Raw genomic sequence first — 23,060 nt, 5'->3', positions numbered from 1 at the left:
GGGTGTATCCTTTTTCTCTAAATATAGGCTCTTTAAGACTGCACAACATGTGGAGCAACTCCATCGCTGTAGTGCACATTGAATAAAAACACAAGCGTCACATAAAGATTAAGTGCACTTGGAGATACTTGTTTTATTTCTAGTAGAATCTTCTCTGTGGCTGAAAAACTTGCTTCACTTTATTTAGGTACGTCCTTCTCCATTTCGACGACTTATTCATCTCCATTTTGACAACCCATTTCTCTTTTTTGGCAGCAGCTGTTTTGTGGTTCTCTATAGCAAAAAAATTTCACTTAAAAGAAGAAAACCAGAGCAAATACACATAAAATTCAACTTTAAAGTTTGCAAAATCATTCATAATTGGAAATGAAAATTCGAATAAACCCCCACCACTTATTGGCAAAATTTATTCGATTTGACATCCTATCCACTCTTCACTTTAGAAAGTCCATTTTCAAACATTTTCATCAAAAAAGGGCCAAAATCAAACATTGGTGGTAAAAACAATTACATTTACCTGAAAAAAATTCCTCGTGACAAAATTTCGAACAGATATTTTGACGAAATTTTCTCCGAGTAAAATTTAAATGAGACGAAAATTGATCACGACGAAATTTGTTTCCTCTTTAGAAACTTTGAGAATTCGCATTAAAAACTGTTACATGTGATCAAAAATCAAATTTACGTATCCTTTTAATCAAAGATGCAAATTACGTCATTAACCTCATTTACATCATCATGATCATCATCCGTGTCATTGACTGTCCTTTAACTGCATTCATTCTCACCTTCGTTCGATAAAAATGGCTTTACTTTTCTTCTGTCGCTGATTTCAAAAGATTCAACGTCTGTCATTTTATAGTTCAACTGTACTATTTCTTTTATTCGATCAAGGTATTTGAACTTTTCAACACAAATTTTGAACTCTTAAGACCGAAAAATGTTCAGACCTTTTCGTATTAGAGACGGTCTTATACTTTCCCGTTTTTCTACTTATATACATACTTTCAACTATGCTTGTTTATGAACTCTTATACCAGATGAACTCTCAGTGAATGGAGACTATTTGAGTGCTAGAAGCATGTCTTTTATATAAACATTTGCCTATATATAAACAGAGAAAATGTACCGCTTTTTTATGAATTTCCTAAAAAGCTGTTCTATTTGAAAAAGCTGTAAGGAGGTTTAAGCCAAATTCAAAGTGGGTGCTCAAGTCCCCAAGTCTCCACGGAGCTGGTCGTTTTAACTCTTAGAATAATGGTAATATAATATTTTGTTATCTTTGCTTTGTTAAATCTAGGACGAAACTTTGTCACGACGAAATTCGAAAAGTTGTCTGAAAATTTCGACGAAGTTTATATCTTACAAAGTATTCTGCTATTAATGTATGGTCATCGATAAAATTTTAATGCAAATGTTCAAATAAAAATACTAATTTGTCCGTTAACTCTACAAAATTGCATCCTGTTGGTAAGGTATAAACAATACCATTCAAATTCTTTGCCTTCAACACCATGGTATTTGAGTTTACTCAAATGTATCTCATGATCAACTGTGTCGAAGGCCTTCTTTATATAGATAAAGACTGCTGCCGTGTATGAGCCTTTATCGATGTTAAGGTACCAATCATTTGCGCACTTGAGCGGGCTTGTAAGAGTTGAATGGAGTGATCAAAAACCTGACTGATTCGAAAATATCAGTTTATTGTCGTTTAAATAGGTATACAACTGGTCAAGGACTCAAGGATTAATTTCTCAAATAGGAGCAAGACGACAGGAAGTACTGGAATCGGTCTATAATTTGGGTCTCAAAATGGGTCAGTTCCAACCCGGGTATCTTTTAACCCACCTGCGTGTTAATGGAAAGGCCGAAACCCGGATAACTTCTGTCCAATTTGCACAACAGCAACGTTTAAGAATTGAGATTGCGCCAAAAATAAAAAATCAAAATCCTCAATGTCTATGTTGCTTCCATTGGCCTACAACGATAGAAATTGAAGGATTATTGATGCAAATTCTAATTTCTTTTACAAATTTTCACCCTGAATACATTTTAACCCGGTTTAGTGGGAATGATCAAAAGCGGATTAAAAACTGGTCGAAGAAAAGTGCATTTTCATTTTATTCACTTTAGAAGCTTGTAACTTTCAACCAGGTTTTGTTTTAGCCCGGGCTAATGGAAAGGCTGCCTAATTTCATCTACAAAGTTTCCATTAAGTAGAGGATTTATAGAAGCCGGTATTTTACCACTGAGATCCCTTTTCATTTTGCGGTTCAAATTGTTTGCTTTGCAGCGCACTTGCTTACACACGTTCATTAGCATATGAGATTTCATTTTCACTGCCTTGACTTGGAGTTTATCTCTCGTTTTGAGGAATTGTTTCAGGGATGGAGTAATCCAAGGACGGAAACGTTCTGTCATTAGCATATTTTACAAGAAGGCTCTTTATTCACGTTCTGAAAGGGCGCCAGCCTTGCTTTAAGTCGGTGAGGGAGAGGCAACTGCCCCTAGTTGCTCCCCCTTAAAACCACCACTGATCATGCATCATTTTCAGCAATTCGCAAACTTTTTGCTTCATCTGTTTGATTTGCAGAATCTATATTATAGAAGAAGCAAAACTTTATGATGACTTTTGTCGAAATGCTAGCATTCACCCTTGCATTTCCTAATGCCAGTGACGTAATGCAGGTTCGGGCACCTTAGCTTGATAACTAAGGGCCCCCGACCAAAACCGGCCCAAGATGCTTTTACATACAAACTTTTGAATTTTTGGTCAAGTTCAAAAAACTTTCAACAACTTTTTAAGTTCCTCAACTGAAGCTCTTGAACTCAGCTACCCCTAACTAATTAGAAAAACGTCTCATTTTTACATTTGCTATTGTGTTTGACGTGCTCTACATCTTTTGATGGGATCTTCTTGCGGTCTATAAGTAGAGGTCCGCGGCAAACTTTTTCTAAGTAGGCGCGGATCTAGACCGGTTGCACAGGCTTTAAAAAAACGGTCAAATTTTAAGAGCTATGTTTCTCTGTAAATTTTGAATTTGTGATCTAAAATTTCAATTGCAACAATTGCTGCATTTCTCTCTGACTGACCACAGTTCTTCTTACATACTGAATTGAACCCCCACAAAGTTCCGGCATCTTTTGTCCCAAAGTATCCGAGGAATTCAAAATCGAGGAAATCAGTTGCCCCTCAAAGTCTCAGTTTGGAGTATGCTATTTATGCGACAATATTGAAACCGGTGCCTATTGTTTTCTGAAAACCTGTGAAAACCGGTGCCCATATGTTTCCCTTATGCGAGAAAAACCGGTGGTTAAAAAGCATATTCGATATCGATATCCATAGCTCGAAAGTGTGGACGCTTTAAAACGAAATGATGCAAAATGAAATACGGATGCAAAAAAGAATCTGAGGTTTTGTATTGAGGGACTAGACTTTCTTTCTCGGAAAAATTCATGAAAATTAGAATCGAAGTTGCAAGAAGAGGATTAAAGGCCATGCTGAACGAAGTAACATTGTGACGTTTGAGATAAAGTGTGGGCAAATTAATGACATTTAATAGTTGGTCAAACAAGTGACCAATAACACACAGGGCTGTAACGGGGTAAAGCACCCAGAAACCGGTCAAAGTTTTGACTAGATCCACGCCTGCCAAGGGCCTTGATGCTTCATTAATACCATTTCCCAAAGCACACAAAGCATATTGGTAATGTCACTAAATTGTGCATAGATTTTTTCCAAGAAGATAGCCTTTTACCAATTTGTACAACCGCTAAAGACTGAATTCAACAAAAACTTATATTTGTTCGTGCTGACTAAAATAAGATGTTTTGTCAATTATGACAGCATAATAGCTGTTTTCTTTTACTTCCAAAACAGTCCTCTCAAGCACTTTTTGCACTGTTGCTGTTCTTGTCGCTTTTTATATTTTCGCACAACAGGTTTCATCAACCTTATTCCATTACTTCTGAAAGCGCTCACAATAACGGCCACTTTACTCATCTCGGAGATTTATAAACATGTTCAAAATGTAGTTCTTCTTATACTTTTTGCGTTTGGAAAAGCCTCCTGCCCGATTTTTGCCCGAACAAAATCAGCTGACCGAAACTAGGGAGTCTGAAGCCTAAGAAAAAAAGGATGAGAAGCAGAAAATGACCTTTAATGATTAATTTGCTGCTTTTTATCTAGTTGAAAAAGTTACAATTTAAATATTATAAATGACTTGTCAATAGTGTAATCGGTTTACCTCTTGTGTCAACAATTGCTTGGAATGAGATATCAATTGTGATATCAAAATTCATTAATGAATTGTCCTTTCAGATACTAAATCAAAGAGCGTGGTGGGCAGAGATTTCTTCAAGGTCCCACCAAATCACATGACATAGAAATTAATGAACAAACTATACCCTGAAAATCTCTGTGGTAAATATATACCACACTCTGACTGCTCTAAAATTCAAAGTAGACTCAGTGATGGTATAAATATTACGAAGGACAGGATGATACTGAGTTTGCGAAAGGAGTTTTTCATTATTCAATGATTGGAATAATGGACCGTGTGAAATCCGAAAAATACAAAGACTCTGTTGTTTTAAAGACACAATCAAAACATCAAACATCAAACACGACCGTCATCTATTGAACTATCAAACACGTCATCCTGGAAGACCAGCATCATAAGACATTTCATGCAAATTTAGGTTCGTTTCATTTTATCTTTCGTAAGATTATTTATGCATTAATATGTGATTAAAATGGAGCTCTTTTATCACAATGAAAGGAAATGAAAAGCATTTAAGATAGCAGGAAGTCGAGATACTGGATGTTAAATGTATGCCCAAAGATATATCTTAATTGTATTATATTTTGTTGTGAGTTCCCTTGCTGATTCTAATTTTGTTTGAAATATTAGCCTCCTGCCTCTGCGTTACTTATTTTATTGCAGATTTTTTTTTGAGATCACTGGTAGAAACACGAAAAAAATACAATATTCTGAATTTCAAAAAGTCTTATCCGGGCAGATCTTAACATCAAAACTAATGGAAGAAAAGAAAAAGTTGGAGTTGGTGGGATTACTGAGGCGTTGCAGGCTCACTAATGGGGATAGTTTCTGCCCTTCGTCTTCATACTTCCAGATACCTCAAGAGCACAGCACTGCAGATGAACGTTGAAATACTGAAAACTGGCTGGGCACGAAATTGTTAACAATCTAAGTTTTGGACTATTGCACTCTCCCAGCTGGCGAGCTTACCGAATATATTTGTGGATAATAAGCAATTTCCAATCTTTTATATTGCGAAATAGCAAATAAAAAGCATATTGAATTGCTTCTCGTCCGACACTCTTCGAAGTAAGATTTCGTAGGTGAACTCAAGTAATTATGGCTAGGCAGGTATCGTGTAACTTAAAACCGAGATACTTTAATCCAAAAAAGCCACACCAACATGAAAATGCACTGAAAAAAAGTTAATAAATGGGTAAATGGGTAGAGAGGTAAAAAGCTGCTATCAAATGAGAATTCCGGGTCCCGCTTCTCTGCCACCTACAATAAACTGTAAGTTGCTTTGTCACTTACACTTCAAGTAACGCTTCTCAGATTTAAATAAAAGGTTTTACTGCAATCTAAATGTAAAATTTACCATCAAGTTTAAAAAAAAAGATTGTCTATAACAATTTCAGGGGGATGAAGATAAGAACGATTCAAAATAGAAGAATAAGTAACAAAGGTGGTTTTACGCTTCTTTGAAATGAAATCAAAATGCAAGACCCCCAGTTATTATATCATTTTGTTTAATTTACACTTATCCGGGTTTTACTACAGGTACCAGAATGCATTGCACCATGATGTAATTAGGGGAAGGTCTATTGTTTTCAATAACAAGGTGATCAAGAACTTCAGAAGACGGTATGGCAGGGAATTTTAAATACCGAAATTCTAAGAACAAGGCTTGGCGAGTTAGATTATCATTCCCTTGTGGGCATTATCAAGAGAGCACTGATATTAGATGACTTTGTTAACACATCTGACAAGGAATGCGATAATTTGCACAGCAACAAATAACTTTTCTCATTAAAAACTGCTACAACTTTTAGGGCCTAATCATATGGGCTCGGTTAACCGGGCTAGCCCGTTTTACCGGGCTAGAATCAGCTCGCTATCATTTGAAAGTCTTTCCCAGCATCTCTGCAGTTCTTAGAATATCATCACGTGATATTCTTAGATTCAGAAATGGCGGGTAAATGAATCAAAATGACGATTTTAAAGATTTGATAAGATTGTCAATCCTCATCTGTCCACTTAAAACTTCTCTTCTCCGCCATTTTGAACAACTGAGTCAAGTGGAATTTATTGGACATGCGCATTGGCACTGAATTTACACCGGCAAGAGCTATCACATAGCAAAATCGTAGCCCGCTTTGCCGGGATCGCGGCTAAAGGAAGCGAGATGCCGGTTTACAGGGCTAGCCCGCTTGTCATATGATAGCATGTTACTTTTTAACAGCATTTGACTGCAAAAAGTGAAATCTCGGCAAAGCGGGCTAGCCCGGTTAACAGAGCCCATATGATTAGGCTCAAAATTGTCTTGAAAATGCTTTAAAGATTATTTCTCAAAGAACGCGCTGGAGCATCCGATGTTTTAAAAGACAGATTTCACAGCCGATTGACAGACAGGATGCAGAAGGATCAAATATCTGTTGGCCGTGTGCAACCCAAGGTGTGGAGCACAGTTATTACTGAAAATCTTCATTAGTATTCTCTGCCGAAAGTTTGGCAGCTGCAGTAATATGGTGATGATTTTACACGTTGCCATTTCATTCAATGAAACTGTTTGATCAAAATGTTTGATGGCATATAGGAAGCGATAAAAATATTTGGTTTCAAAATGGGCGAAGATAATAAAGTAGACTTCTTCTCTTGCCGTATCGCCTCGATTGTCACACTCCTGCTGAGTGTCATCATCAACCTGATTGTCATCGCCATAACAGCTTTGAAAAACAGAGAGGGCTTGAGAGGGAAGATGTTCTTTGTCAGCTTATGCCTTATTGACATGCTTTATGCAATAATAGTTATGTCAAGCATGATCAAGGTCTCCTCGTCAACAACCTACAAGGAGCATGTTTCTTCACTCCAAACGACAGCCATCATACATTCTATTTTGCTAACGGCATCATTTACACAAGAATCACATTTGTGGATGATAGCTTATGAGAGATTTTATGCAGCAAAACACCCACTGAGATACAGAGAAGTGTTCACAAAGAGAAGAAAATACAGGATGGTGATAGCAATTTGGCTACTGCCTCTTCTTCTTGGTAGCACTGTGGTATTCATCAGTTACATGACAAGGTATCGTCGTTTGGTTCCAATAAGCTTGGCCTCTGCCTTGGTGGTTACTGCTGCTGCAATGGCCTACATGTATTTCAAGATATTTCAATTCTGGAGGCGGGTGCAAAATCAAGTTACTTCAGGTCTTGCTGGTTCTAACAGGAAAAAAGAAAACGAGAAACGCCTGGTGAAGATCAGCCTAAAAATTTTACTTACTTACATCATTTTAAATTTACCTATAACCATATTCCTGTTTCTTGCCGATATTCAGAATACCCCATGTAATACAGCGCTCAATGTTGGCACAAACGTTTCAGTTGCCGTTGCAGCTCTAAACCTTGGTTGCGACCCGATGATATACTTTTCACATGTGAGATGGCGTAGAAAAAACCAAGGAGTGATCAGTAGTGGCAATAGACTGGAAGCGGTAACCAACTAAACTTTATGATAAACGTCTTGGAACTGAATGTTTGAAATGCTTTTAGCTGGCGTGTATGTCATTAGTTAATATATTGCGAAAATGATTATGTTAATACCTTATTGATGATCTACGAACTTTGCGATGTGGGGAGGGGGTGACTTTTTTCCGAATGGCATTTCTAGGTATATATCTGATTGCCCTGCGGGAATTTGAAAATTTAACTGTCTAAAGTACCAATAAATAAAGTCCTTTCCACACTACACAAACTAAACGAGGTTCGCCCCGGGTTAAATTTAACCTCTGTCGAACCTTGTTTCTTCCAGACTTAAACTTCATACTTTGTAATGTGAACACAAAGTCAAGGCGAACCCAGGTTAGCTAACCCTACGCATGTGTAGTTAAATTACAACAACAACAACAAAACAACTACAACAAAACAAATATCCCACAAACATGATCAAGATGCCGAAGTTGCCGAAGTCACAGTTTATTGTATTTTGTCTAAAATGTTTTTTCTGGCAATTCAGTTTAGTCAAAAAAAATATCAAATGCCATGGCAGTCAAGATTAAACAGAATATTGGCTGCATCAAGCAAACGGATTCGACAGTATAAGAGATTCAGATCACAGAGGAGGAAGAAATTTGAAACATGTCTTGAACAAAGTATCACTTTGGAATGCATTTAACCAGTAGACGTAGATAGAAAATACCAGTGTAAAACCTGAAGTAGAATGGGACTCAATTGTTTTGCATCATTTTGAGGCATATGATTGTCATGCGTTACAAAAACTAACCCAAGGTCGTCCCAGGTTTGTTCTCACACTATAAAATCATAACAATAACCTGGTTTTGACCCAGGTCTAACCTAAATCTGAAGATGGGTTTAACTAACCCAGGGCGAACCCACCTCTGGAGATAGGTTAAACTAACCCAGGGCAAACCGGGATTAGTGTGTCCACACTGCGAGATCTAACCTGGGTAAGCGGAAACCTGGGGCGAACCCTGGTTAGTTTGTGTAGTGTGGACAGGGCTTAAATCTTGCCTAAAGGTGATTGGTGGTTTATAATCGATTATCTATCATACATCCGTTATTTGCTATGGGAAAGACTGCTTTACATTTTAATACAGCAATACAGCTTGAAGAAGGTAGAAGAAAGTAGCCCGCCTTTAAAAGTTATCATCGATGACTTCTGAAATATAATAATGCTATACAATATTATTGATAAATATATATAAAAGGAAGAATTTAAGATTTTCTGCAGTTTTCACTTGAACAATGTGCAGCCAAGTTCAATGGCAACCCAGAGAGATTAGGCTATCACAAAAAATGGACAGTTCCAAATGGACAAGGTGTTTTCCAGAGTCCTTTGATTTCAAGTAAAGATTAGAGGCACGCAGAAATAAATTATTCGTTTGATTGATTCGTATTCTGGACAAATCGATAACTTCTTAATTTCTGAATATGGATATTACTTATTTTGGAATGTTTCGTTGAATCTTAATCAATATCAAGAGGGAACAAGCCATCTAAGAAGATTGTATATCTGGCAATAAGAAAAGCCTAAATCCTAAGAAAAGAGCAAAGCGTGTTTTAGATTATCGTTCTCCTAGGAGAAAATCAGAGAGAGCATTGATATGAGATATAATTGTTGATACAACAGACATGAAAAGCCAGGAATTGCACAATGACAATTAACTTTTCTCCAATATAATTAGCTACTTTTATAATTGTCTAGAAAATATCCTTTTATAACAAAAATTAAAGATTCTTCTTAGAAAAAGGGGCCGAAAAATCTAATAATATCACAGAGGGTTAAAAAGTTTCATGTTGAACTGGATACGGACGTCTCAGAGTTCTGTTAGCCTTGTGAAACCCGAGCTGTGCAGCACAGTTGTTAGTGAAAATTTAACTTCTACGCGTATGGCTGAAAATTGGACAGCTGCAGTATTATGTTAATGACGATATATATTGCAATTTCATGAAGCTGTTTGACGAGATAGTTCTGAAGCACATTAGACAGAAGGACGGGCCAGATAGTACGGAAAGTTGATCAGGTTTGTTTTTGATAAAATGCATTTCCTGGTCATGTAGATAACATTGCAACTAAGTCAAAGTAAACAGGTTTAATGAGTTTTACTGATAAGGGAGTCAAGACTTTTGATATAATATGCCTACATAAGCCTTACAAGAATATGCCTTACAAAATTTATATAAATATATAACTGACATATTCTTTTGCCATAAAATCATCTCACTAATAATTTTCTACTTGTGACAAAATGATGCACTTTTTTGTCTTTTTTTACCGTTTAGCTTTTTTCTATTAAAAGCACTCATAATCTATATCTTTTGTGTAGAATAATGTTAAGAAACAATGTAGTTGTCTGACAAAAATTAGAATAGACTCTCTTAATTCATTTTCAAATTATTTTGTTTCTTTATGTCACACTTATTGTGTGTTTTTGAAGCAATATTGTTAAAGTTTAAGATAAACTCTTATATATCTATATATATGATAGTGTAAGTCGTATATACGTTGATGAAAATTCAATTTTTAGTTGGAATACATATAGGAGGCGATAGCAAGATTGGTTTCAAAATGGGCGAAGATAATAAAGTAGACTTCTTCTCTTGTCGTATCGCCTCGATTGTCACACTACTGCTGAGTGTCATAATCAACCTGATTGTCATCGCCATAACAGCTTTGAAAAACAGAGAGGGCTTGAGAGGGAAGATGTTCTTTGTCAGCTTATGCCTTATTGACATGCTTTATGCAATAATAGTTATGTCAAGCATGATCAAGGTCTCCTCGTCAACAACCTACGAGGAGCATGTTTCTTCACTCCAAACGACAGCCATCATACATTCTATTTTGCTAACGGCATCATTTACACAAGAATCACATTTGTGGATGATAGCTTATGAGAGATTCTATGCAGCAAAACACCCACTGAGATACAGAGAAGTGTTCACAAAGAGAAGAAAATACAGGATGCTGATAGCAATTTGGCTACTGCCTCTTCTTCTTGGTAGCACTGTGGTATTCATCAGTTACATGACAAGGTATCGTCGTTTGGTTCCAATAAGCTTGGCCTCTGCCTTGGTGGTTACTGCTGCTGCAATGGCCTACATGTATTTCAAGATATTTCAATTCAGGAGGCGGGTGCAAAATCAAGTTCCTTCAGGTCTTGCTGGTTCTAACAGGAAAAAAGAAAACGAGAAACGTCTGGTAAAGATCAGCCTTAAAATTGTACTTACCTACATCATCTTATATTTACCTCTAACCACATTCCTGTTTCTTGCCGATATTCAGAATACCCCATGTAATACAGCGCTCAATGTTGGCACAAACGTTTCAGTTGCCGTTGCAGCTCTAAACCTTGGTTGCGACCCGATGATATACTTTTCACATGTGAGATGGCGTAGAAAAAACCAAGGAGTGATCAGTAGTGGCAATAGACTGGAAGCGGTAACCAACTAAACTTTATGAGAAACTTTTTGATCGGAGCGTTTCAAGTGCTTGTAGCTGGTGATTGTGATGAACATATTAAAACGTCAAGCTATTGAAACTGTTTGCTCATCTTTGTAGTTTATGGTGTTGGGGTAGAACATTCTACTAAAAGGCAATTCGAGGTATGTAGCTGATTGCCTTGTAGGATTACGACAATTCACTGTTTGAAATTGTCAATGACAAATGCATTGTATGTAACGTACTTCTTAAGCATGCTTGTTATGTTGAAAATTACTTTCCTGCCTGATAAAATTTAATTTACATAAAGTAGGTAATGTATAGTTTTTGTTTCACTATTCAGTTTTTATAATTATGTAGTTTTGTTCATTGCAAGAGGATGCGAAATACAGAAAGGCGGCTGTCCCTGTTTGCCTGAGTAACTTTCTCTGCGCTCTCGATCGCCACCTGTGCAAATTTTGTTTTGAACGCAATGGTTACCAAAATAATTTCACAATTGATCAGCAGATGGATTGAATTTCTTGCTACCATAATTAATTATAGCAAAAGATGTTTATATTTCAAGGGATGTCGCACAGAATATGCCCAATTATGCTATTTTTACCTTTGCATGCTTTTCAAAGATATAACGAATTCTGAAAAGAAGCAGAAAATAGTTTCTATATATCAGGGGCGGCGCCAAAAAATTCAAAGTGGAGGGAGGGGGGGGGTCAAGTTGATATCATTGTTAGATTAAAAACACAACATTTGAGAATCTCACTAAAATTTTTCACGATAATTCATGCCTATGATTCTATGGGGCACTCATTATGCGGTACATTGGAGGTTGTCAGAGGCCAAAGGTACATATGAAAGAAAAAGCTTCCTTGCGAGCTAAGCGAGCAGAAAACTTTTTGCAACCGCGCCTTTTAGATTAGCTTAAAGTGCATTTCAGCTTTAAGTGACTCTTTGGAACCGTTTCAAACATTTAACCATTTTAAAGCATGCTTTTATTACGATTGATTAATTCCAGTCCTAAAATGAAACTAATCAATTACTTTCCGAGGAACTATAGACCTCGACCCTTTCTTGAGAAATTAAGCAACAAAAGGATTTATCAAACTATTCTTTTCTTCTATTCTTTTTCTTTGATTTTTTTGCTTTTATAAAACACTTTTGTGCAAAAAGGGGGACTAAAGCCTTCCAGCGCCCCCTCTGGTGCCGCTTATAGGTATCGGGAGTTCCTTAAACCGGGAGTAGACGTTTTTTAGGTATTTTTGCAGTACACGCCTAAAAATATCTTTGGTGGGCTTGTTTAGGCTATCGCCAGCCTCTGTGCATATTTTACTCCAAAAAACCAAGCTGAATCCAAGTATTTCTCTAGTTAGTCATCGAAAATTAAGATCTTTATTATCTTTCTACAATTTGGGTCCAAGAGATTGACTAAACTGGTATCAATTCACTTCCAGTTAGCGGCTGCATGACATCTTCGATTATATTATTTCACATTCTTCTTTGTCTATTTCTAATCATATTCCATCTGGGTCTCCCAATAAAGCTCTGGGTCTTGCCAAGTCAATGCATTCATACGCATTCATTTCTGATGCAATCAATCTTTCATCTCGTGCCCTGAGTCTATCAGCCAGTGCTTGAAATGTATCATTGTCTTGTTTTGCCGATGACAATATTGATTCCTCCATAAGAAGGTGATAGATGAAAGTGCCGTCGGATCGAAATTCATATTGGAGGGTGGTGGGGGGTTGAGCTGCCCATTGTATCCTTTCTCATTCAGTACAATGTTGTAAAGGAAACATACTACAGTTTGACAAATATTAGGGGCTCCAGCCCCCAGCCCCCCGGTTCCGACGGGCCTAGATGAACACCGAAAGTAATTAAGTATAGATAACAAAGGGAAGATTTATGAAAAGTTCGTTATATCGACGGTAATTATGGCGGAGGGACCCAAAACTTGATTCCTAATATTGAGAATTTGTTATATTCAGGGTTCCTTATTCCGAGAGAATTTGCAAGGAGTTTGTTTGGCAGAATCCAAGGAACCAGACATTTTTTCGTTATACCAGGAAATTCGTTATACCCGGGATTCGTTATACCGTGATTCCACTGTATATCATTTTCGACAAATAATGATAAAATTAATAATAATTATAATAATATTTCTTTTTACACGATTCAACCCTTCAGCTACTCTAATACAATACTAATTAAGTATGAATACATTTGTTCAATTAAGAAAGATATAATTTCAATCTAAAATGCTGTTCTTCAAGGGGGTCGTGTTTGAATAGACGAATCAGTCAGCTCTTCAAGTACTCCTTTAGTTGCTTTTTAAAGCGACAAATAGACGGGAGTTCTATAATATCAATTGGAACGTCATTCTATGCTTTAAGAGTAGAGTAGTAAAAACTTTTTTCACATCGGCTGTGTTTATTCTAGGAATATTCAGATCCCTACAGTTTTTTGTTGCATAGTTTGATTGCGAGGATCTTTGCTGAAACTTATCCCAAAGGCTTTGTGGGCTTAATTTCTTCATAATCTTATACGTCATAAACGATCGATCGAATCGAATGAGATTTTTAACGCTCAACCAGTTACATGTCCAGTTTTCCTTCAATTTGGCGCTTTCAATTATTGATCGAGCGCGGTCCTGCAGACGTTGAAGGGTATCAAGTTTAGTTTTTGGGAGGCTGCCCCAAATAGCGTTAGCATACCGTAGGTGACTTTCAACAAAGGCGTAGTAGACACTGCAAAGTTCTTTTTGGGGAATTTTATTTTTCAACATTTTTTGTGACCCGAGTCCTCCACAAACTTTTCTTTTTACAACTTGTATTGCTCATCCCACTTTAGGTTTTCATCTAAAATTACTGCTAGAGATTTTGTCTTTGTGACACGCTTAATATCAGCGCCGTTCAGTTTGAGCGCGCTCGAGATATTTAAAGCATATATTTTACGAGAATGACCAATTATCATATCAGCCTTTTCAGGGTTAGGACTTAACTTATATATTCTCATCCACTCCGAGAGGTTTAATAATTCCTGCTATGCCTCGAAGACCAGCTCTTCAACATCATTCGAGACGATCGTAACATTTGTATCATCAGCATAGATACTAGCTTGTGAATATTTTAAACGTTTTTAAGGTCTTTCAGGTATACTATAAAAAGGAAAGGGTCTAAGCAGGAGCCCTGAGGTATACCACACATTACCTCGCTTGTCATTGATATCTGACTATTAACTGAACAAAATTGTTTCCGCTGATCTAAGTAAGATTGAAAGCAATTCCCAGCTGTGTTTCTTATGCCGTATCTACCCAAAGATAGTCAAGTTCAGTTTTTGGAATCGATATTTTCATAAAAGTTATCGGTACTGAATATTAAAGATGTTATTGTTGAGTACAGTTTACAAAAAGCCGACTCTGTTCTATTGTGGAACTGCAAAACATGAATTCGAAATGGCGACTGCAGATGTCTTATACTCACGACCATCACAGCATTCTAGCAGATTTTTAAGCGTTCGAGATACAAGAAGGAAATCAAATAACTGATCGTGGACTATCCTCTCCAGAATCCTAGGAAAAGATGAAATAACTGAAATTGGCCTATAATTGTTTACATCCTTTTTGGAACTCGATTTAAATATAGGACTTACTCTTGCAAGTTTCCAAATGTCTGGGAATTTACCGTTGATTAAAAATGAATTGGATATCATCGACAAAGGCTTTGACAAAAGGTCTGCCACATTTTTGGCAACAGTTATGGACACCTTGTCTGGACCGGCTGCTTTTTCATTTTTTAGCTGTTTGATTGTATTCAGTATAAAAGCATCATCGATTGTTTTCAATTCCATTTCTTTTTGCACTGGTTTGATGTTCTGAAGACAATCGTCACCTGGCTTGAAAATAATTTTGTCGGCCAAATTTGGACCAACTGAAACAAAATGCTTGTTTAGTGCCTCTAGAATATCCTTCTCTCTAGTGAGATATTTACCATTCACTTCGACACTGGAAAGTTTTACTGAAAGCTGATTTTTGTTTAGTACTTTGTTTATGGTATTCCACATTTTCTTTTGGATTTCCTACATTTTCATTGATTAGGCCGTGATAATAATCTGTTATTACGCTGCGCATCTCTCTTGTTACTTGATTATGCAATCTCTTATAGGCAGACAACGTAGCTGCCACACTAACAGGATCATTATCAAGTTGACTAAGGATATTTGCCCAGTCAATCTGGTCTAGGTCCTTACGGAATAGCATTTTAACATATTTTTTCATGTTGCGAGACTCGACAACTTTTTGCTTATTTTTTTTGCGGCGCCAAGCATTTATTTTTCGTATACCATAAATTAGACAGTGGTCAACGATCCTGATCTTTACTACACCTGCCTCTAGAATTTATTTTGGACAGGAGGAAGAGAAATGGTCAATGAGCGTTTTAGTTAAGGTTTGCTCGCCAGATTCAGTGATTGTCATAGCAACCCGTGTAAAACTCTTAATCAGTTGTTCGAGTTGGTACTCAGAGTAAATCAGCTTAAGCTTTTTAGCATTCGCATTTTTTGCGCATTCCATATCACAGTTGGTGTCACCAATCAAAATTAATTATTTTTCATCTTTATCTAGATCTTTAAGAATTCCCATTAAGTTCTCAAAAGCAGTATGATCTACATTAGGAGTCGGGGGACGATACCAGCAAACGATAAAAAAAGATTTTGCGATATTACTAGGTGATACTTCAAGAGTGAGGAGCTCAAGTTTATTACTGGTCAGCTTAATCTTAGGCTCAGGGAGATTTTCTTTAACGTACATTGCCACCCCGCCCCCATTCCAACTTCCACATTGCGGTAGATTCTGTATCCTTCAATAGAGACGACAGAGTCTTGGATATTTTTGTCAAGGCGTGTTTCGCTTAGGCCAATAATATCGATATCATTGTCGCGAAAGATTATGTCGAGCTCTGATTTATGTTTTCTGACTGAACTATATTTAAAAGGCAATTTTTAGACCGTTTCTCTTCCTTTGACGATTGTTATTGATATTTCTTCTATCCGAGCTAATGTCCCCCTAACAGTATCTAATGACTTACCCAGACTTGCTCACCTCCATCATTTAAATGAAGACCGTCTGTCCATAAGTTGCTATACATGATATTATTATTGTCGATAATATTGATACCTCTAATGCACATTTCTTCTTTCATAGTTCGTTAACTTGTGTTGCTTTTGCATTTAGTGCTTGATCGTCATTTCTTTTAAAGATTGATGAGTAAGCCAAGCGTGCTGTTGGATTATTTTCTTGCACCTTGTCGAATGTTGTGACTAACATTTCGGTAACATTTTTTGGTGTCTTGTCCCGGAGGTTATTGGCGCCTGCGTGCACCACAATTACATCGAAATCAGCGCTTTTTTCGATCCTTTTGTTTATTTCTTCAATTTTCATTCCTGATTGAAATCGCACTTCCACGTCTCTGTAATCATTAGTGAGCTTCTCCCCTTTGACACTTCTTAATTTTGAGTCTCCGACTATCAATACCTTGAGATTTTTGTTGGGTTCTGACTTTTAATTGTCCTTCCTTTTTGTACCGATTGATTTGCGTTTCACTTGATGTATACCTGGTTGTGCTCCTTTTGGCTGCTTTTTTTACTTTTTGAATTAGAATTAATGATGAAAATTTTCAGTGTTTTCTCTAATAGCTGACAAAAGGAGATATAATCGTTGTTTTGTTGCCAACAGTTTCACTCGAGGAACGCATTTCTTGTTGTAGCAAGTCATCCCCCCCCCCCCCAGCCACTGAAAAAAATCTCTGCCTTTGTCACTGTTGGCTTTATTATCATATCGGTATCAGAAGCCAGTTGAAGCAACCTTCTAGTCACACTTCAGCTCAAAGAAACCTGTGACATTTATAATCGTTATAGTAGCATGTGTGACTTCCAATCAAAAATGCAAAAACATACATTATAGATAAAACTTTTATAAAAATAAAGCATAAAATGATCATTAACATTTTCAATTCATGTTAACATTTCATAAAACTGTGGACCAATTTTTTTATAGGACACTTTGTGATAATACTTAGCTCTTATGAATCAATAAAACTAAACCATTATTTAAACCAGCTGCAAAATGTTTTACAATTGGTGCAAAAAAAAGCCACAGGCGTTGTTACCATTATCTTGGGTGAACGCTCTATTGATCCTTTGCTTTGGATCAACAATCTTTAGTCGACAGCAACTTTTTAATAGGAACTTAAGCTTTGGGGACACCGAAACAAATTCTTGTGGGACTTCTGGGACTTTTATGATTCTGGTCGGACTTTTCGGACTTTTACGATAGGAAAATATATGAAATTTGCATTGTTTTTCATGCCCCTAAACAATGCAATAATGGAATTATAATGGAACAATTCATTTAAGAATAAAAAAGGGTATTTCATTCTGGTACAGGGAGAGAAAGCTGTAATCATTTTCCCCTGCAGTGGGGGCTTAACATCAGGCATGGTCGTAATAAAAGCTCATAATCAATGACCAAGTGCAACATTCTGACAATTAAATCAAATTTAGTCCGAAATTCCGTCGTGGGAAAGCTTACTGAAAACATCCAGCAATGAAACCGAATATATTACATTAAACAACGAACTAAAATTTTGCTAACTAGCTAATGTCAAATGTCAGCTTGGCTCGCCAACGAATTATGTTCAATTTCTTCAATACGTTTTGAGATAGTGAAAACGAATTCTGAAAACTTTTGGTAAATGATAAATCGTCAATCGTTGCCATTGGCGGATCTACAGGGGGGGCCGGGGGGGGCCATGGCCCCCCCCCAAACGATTCGACAACGAGAAACTTTGAATGAAAAGACAGTAAATACATTAACTAAACATGTAAATTGATAAGGTAAAAGTTTTTGCATAACAAGAAACTAGTTGTTTATATAACTAACAAACCAAAATTACTTATTACATTACATGAGAACACTAACTGCGAGCATAGAAACATGAGAGCTTTGATTGAGTAATTTTGTGGAAATCAGTGATCCCAACTGATGTCAATATATTCAGAAAAGAATTTGAAAAGGAAGTAGCTATATCGTAGCAAAAACGTTATCGGAGATTTTGCCTTTGAAACGAAAAGCTACATGCGAGCTCATTTTGCGCGAGAAGTGGTGTGTTTCAATGTTGAGTATTGCGATATAATAGCAACGTCATTTTGTCCATCTTTTAACTACTTACAGCTTTAATGGGATTCGTCTTGATTTTAATGCTGCGAATGAGTCAATGAGTTTATCGCTCGTTGGTGTTCTGTCACGGTGAACTTGCAGAAGAAGTAGGGATTCTAATCTCTCCTCAGACATTGTTGACCGAATTGCTGTCAGGGTACTATTCAGTTTAGAAAATAGTCGTTCGGGTTCTGCTGTTGTCACCGGTAGCACAGTGAGAATGTTGAGTAATGTATGCAAATTAGGAAATACATCACCTTGGCAGTCGCCTAAAGCGCCGATAGCGGTATTTGCTACTGTACTTGTTCCACGTGACAGCCATTGCTGCTTCCAAATTTCATACTCTCCTTCAACAATGGACAAGGGGTCTAAAAAGACTCCGTATTTTAGTGCTGCAGGCAAAATATCTTGCCAAGTTGATTCTTTGACGAAACAAGGCAGAATTCTTGTAAGCGTCGCAATCTTCTGCTGATGGGGACCAAATCTTGCTTTCATATCTCCAGCCACTTCATCAAGAAGAGGTAAAAACACATTGATACGATAATAATCAATGGCTTTTTGATTGGCTTCACCTGCATTTGATCTGAACCTGGATTGACTGACTGCTCGAGGAATTGCGTGCATCTCTTCTCTGGTCACTCCAATATTTTCGCCAAGAAGCATTGCCTCTTCAAACATCGAAGCAAACTCATTTTCTTCACCTTTACGCCACGTGTAAAGCTTTGACTGTGTCGCAGAAATCGTCGACATTGCTTTCACAAGATCGCTACCAATTTGTTGCAAAGAACGGGACACTGGGCGAAGTACAGCAGACACTTTCTCGGCCAATACTAGCGCTACAAGGAACTGAGGGTCTTGCAAACTTTTTAACAATCTCCTGGCATCTTTTCTTGTATCTAATGAGTCCCAAGCGAGCATTTCCTCCAAGCACACAACGATGTAAGGCAAAAGCTGTCGTGCAACCAAAACTGATTCATGTCTTTCGACAAATCTTGTTTCACAGAGGGTCACCAACTGCCGTCGCTGAAGCTCTTCAATTGATTCTCGTGCTATGACTGCTTGCAAATAGCTGTTTCTTTTCGCATGCTTGAAGAAATTGTTGATATCTTTGATGTCATCCATGCAATGTCTGATTGCTGGTATCTTTGCGGCTCGAGAACAACTTAGATTTAGCGCGTGCATGCAGCAGTGGAAGTAGTCAGCGAGTGGCGCAGCAGATTTGATAAAGGAGCAAACACCAACTCGCTCACTGGACATCGATGCAGCACCATCATATCCTTGACCAACGAGGTACTGCAAATCCAACCCAAGCTCACTTATATGGCGGAGTAGAGTCTCCCCTATTGCCTTGCCACATAGCTTAATTTCATTGTGCTCTGTTTCATCTGATTGGTCACTGCTTTTTATGTCTGCAATCAGGTCTAAAATTGCGACCGGTTCTTCTTTGATAATTTTTGGCACATTTTTTGTGTCAACGTAACGAATTGCAATGACCAACTGTTCTCGTTTCGCACAATCTTGGGTTTCGTCGGCCATTATTGTCCAGAATTTTGCATTTTTTACATCTCTTACTATGTCCTCTTTGACAATATTTCCTGCACAGGCAATTAGCTCGTTTTGTATCGTTTTGCTTACCAAAGAAGCATTGCGTTTGCAAGATTTCAAGTGATCTTTCAAGTTTGTATCTCCTCCCCGTACTCTCAATCGCAGCAATGCCCTGAAGTTTCCATCATTGTGCTTGGGTTCCATCCCAGTTGAATCTACTGGTCCATCATCACGATGGCCTCTAAGCGCAATATTTTGCCTGGCGCATGTTAGAAGGGTGTCGATGATGGGAACCAGCGCAGTCCTGTTTCTTTCAATCTCTTTCTGCCTTTCAATGTTCATTATTGATCGAACGTCCTTCTCACTCCCAGGTGTTGCACGGCTCAAGAACTCCGTGTACTTTATGGCACATGTCTTATGAAAAGATGTTTCTTGGTGACTTGTGAGGGCTCCATTTTTCCCTGTCAAGTCTGAAAAGTTTACAAGAGGCTTGTTAACAAGTTTGCCCATTGAATGGCCTGCTCCACCTCCGTATTGTGCACCTCTTCCACCTCCACTCTCGCACGTCTTGAATAAAACGCAATAAACACACCAAGCACCGCAACATTTTGGCTCTCTGCTGACAGCTAGCCAGGGGAAGGTTTTCAAGTGATTTTCACCCAGAAAACGCTTCGTTGTCGAGGACATACCAACCATGAGCTGATTCTTTGGTTTTTTCTTTTCAGAAAATGGATATTCATCCCTTCTCTGCGGCACCCACCTCTTCGATAAATATGCTTCCCTTTCGTTATCTGTCAGCTGTTCTCCTCGTTTTGTTTTCATTATAGCTCTACCAATGTCATATCTATCAGATATTGCAACATTTACTTGTGTCGCCATACAACAGAGGTCTGGGTGTGTTTCCTCTTCAGGACAATCCTGGACTACCGCAACTTGGCTTTGTGTGTCGAATTCTTCACCAGTAGATTTTGATTCAAATTCTTGGCAAGTGGTAGTTTCACATGTTTTAGAGATTTCAGGGTTATCTCCAACTGAACTGGTGCGGCTACTTTTTGAGAAGAATGATTCAAGAGTTCTTGATTTCTTTGGCGGACCAGACATTTTAATCAAACCTCCAGTCGGCTTTATTCTCTCGCTTTCAGTGAGGCAATAAGTTGCAAGTGGATGTGTAACACAAGAATTATGATAAGCCTAAAACAATAGTTCAATGCAAAATTAGATGTGACCGGATCTCGCGGCTCATATGGACTATGGTTTAACACAAATCATGACTGCGATCATGAATGAATGACGTCTGCAAACGTTAATGGTTGAGAAAGTTATGGCTAAAATGGGTTACAGTTCAAACATTGTTCATCGTGTTATTGCGATTGTGATACCCAAAAAGCGTCACTATTTCCAACAAAAGCAAAACAGTACCTATAACTACTCAGCTTTGCCTGTTATGCTGCGATGAATTTTTGGTGACTACCCATTTTGAAAATTTACCATTCAAATTATACGCACCAAATACGTGGGGACTTTTGCTCATTTTCTAAATCTTTTTTTCATCTTAAGGGTACGTGTCTTATGCCGGCTTCTTGAACACAGGAATTATAATGTCATTCACGAACTCTGATGCGTCATAGTTCCCCTCCCAAGTCAAGCGCGAAAGCTGCTGACCAAATATTCAATATGAATATTTGTAAAGGCTGAAATACACGATCAGTTTTTTATGTCAGTTTTCCCCAAAGTTATTTCTATATCCGTTTTTCATCAGTTTAACTAAAGAAGCGCGTGTTTACACGATTAGCCAAAGTTCATCAATTTTTCATCATGTATTTTAGCCTTTACTTCGCTTGGAAGTTTCTCGCAGCAATGAAGTTTCTTAATTTTCAGTGTTCTGAGAGTGTACCTTCTTATGAAATTTTTTGATAGAAAGGGGCGTTTCCCGCGTTCGGTGAGACTTTGAAGGGCGTGTCTGTGAAATTTTCGCAGGCCTCCTCTTCTTTCATAAATGGCCCTCCCCAAACGCAGACGCTGGATCCGCCCCTGATCGTTGCGCAGCAGTTTTTGAATGAGAGGTATCCTGGGGTGAAGATTTCATTCATTGGTTTAAAACTAACGATATTCTCCAATGGTTCCTCGGCATCCCGTGTGCCTTGAAACCAATTAGCAATGACACCTACATTTTTATATGTGTTTTTTGTAAGATTCACAAAATCCGATGAGTACTGACGCTCCCTTTTGCTTCCTTACATGTAAGAAAACTGGATAATCCGACAAAACAAATACTTATCTTTACAGTCAACTCTTGGGGAAACACATAGCTCTCCTGCTCTGTTACAATTTATAGGTCCATACTTGCTTCTTTCTTTGCCAGAAAAAATATGGAATGCACTAGTTGACGATTTGATAAACCTGATTTGCGAAAGATCTTCTTGAATTATTACGGCTTCATCTGGTAACATGGTGTTGTCGCTGACTGTGCTTATGTTTTCATCGCGATTTGTATTTGAAACTTCAGTACATTCTCTCTACTAATTCGAGATCATCATATGACTCCAAATGAATTTCACATGAATTACAAATCAGTGTAGCTTCTTCCTTTGCCTTAGATATTTCTTCAGTAATTTGGTCAATAGTCGGTATTGAGAAAGTTGCGCCACTTTCTTCCTTTAGCTGTAACAATCGTCGTTTAACGCGAGGAAACATCATTGTTTCATCAAACTCTGATGAGGACAAAAATTGCAGCTTATAGACTTTTCCCAGTATGCCTTTAAATGTGAAATTTGCCATGGTGGAGAAAATTGGTGTCATGGAACGCAGAATGCGGAATAGTTGCTCACATGACTGAGATCCAGTCATCCATATTCTTAAGGCATCTTGTGAAAAAACACCGACGATAACATTATAAACTAGATTAAGGACCATGTGCGCATTTAATTCCAAGCAAAGATATTCATTGTTAGTGATAACGTGGTCGTTTTCAGATAGATGGTTTTTTCTAGCCAAGATCTTCACATTCTTACAAAGTAAACTGATCTCAAAATCAAGTAAATCCTACGTAAGGGTGACAACGACTTGTCAGAAAATGAGTCTCTGATATC

The 23,060-nt window shown here is 37.6% G+C and overlaps 1 protein-coding gene across 1 annotated transcript; it reads right to left on the bottom strand.

The window, feature by feature from the left end:
• Window positions 1-18,435: 18,435 nt before the first annotated feature.
• Window positions 18,436-21,072, bottom strand: LOC135682113 (52 kDa repressor of the inhibitor of the protein kinase-like). Its single transcript, XM_065196844.2, has one exon. It carries the CDS (start codon window positions 21,070-21,072, stop codon window positions 18,436-18,438), a length of 2,637 nt encoding a protein of 878 aa, XP_065052916.2.
• Between the last annotated feature and the right edge of the window lie 1,988 nt (window positions 21,073-23,060).

This window comes from Rhopilema esculentum, chromosome 14 (genome assembly GCF_057945365.1).
Source record: "Rhopilema esculentum isolate cy_ngs chromosome 14, ASM5794536v1, whole genome shotgun sequence".
Classification (NCBI taxonomy): domain Eukaryota; kingdom Metazoa; phylum Cnidaria; class Scyphozoa; order Rhizostomeae; family Rhizostomatidae; genus Rhopilema; species Rhopilema esculentum.
Note: the sequence above shows the minus strand (reverse complement) of the source record. Positions and strands in the feature narration are given on the sequence as shown.

Bases quoted from the DNA above. Each gene is read 5' to 3' on its own strand.
- LOC135682113 (XM_065196844.2), bottom strand. From the start codon at position 21,072: ATGTCTGGTCCGCCAAAGAAATCAAGAACTCTTGAATCATTCTTCTCA.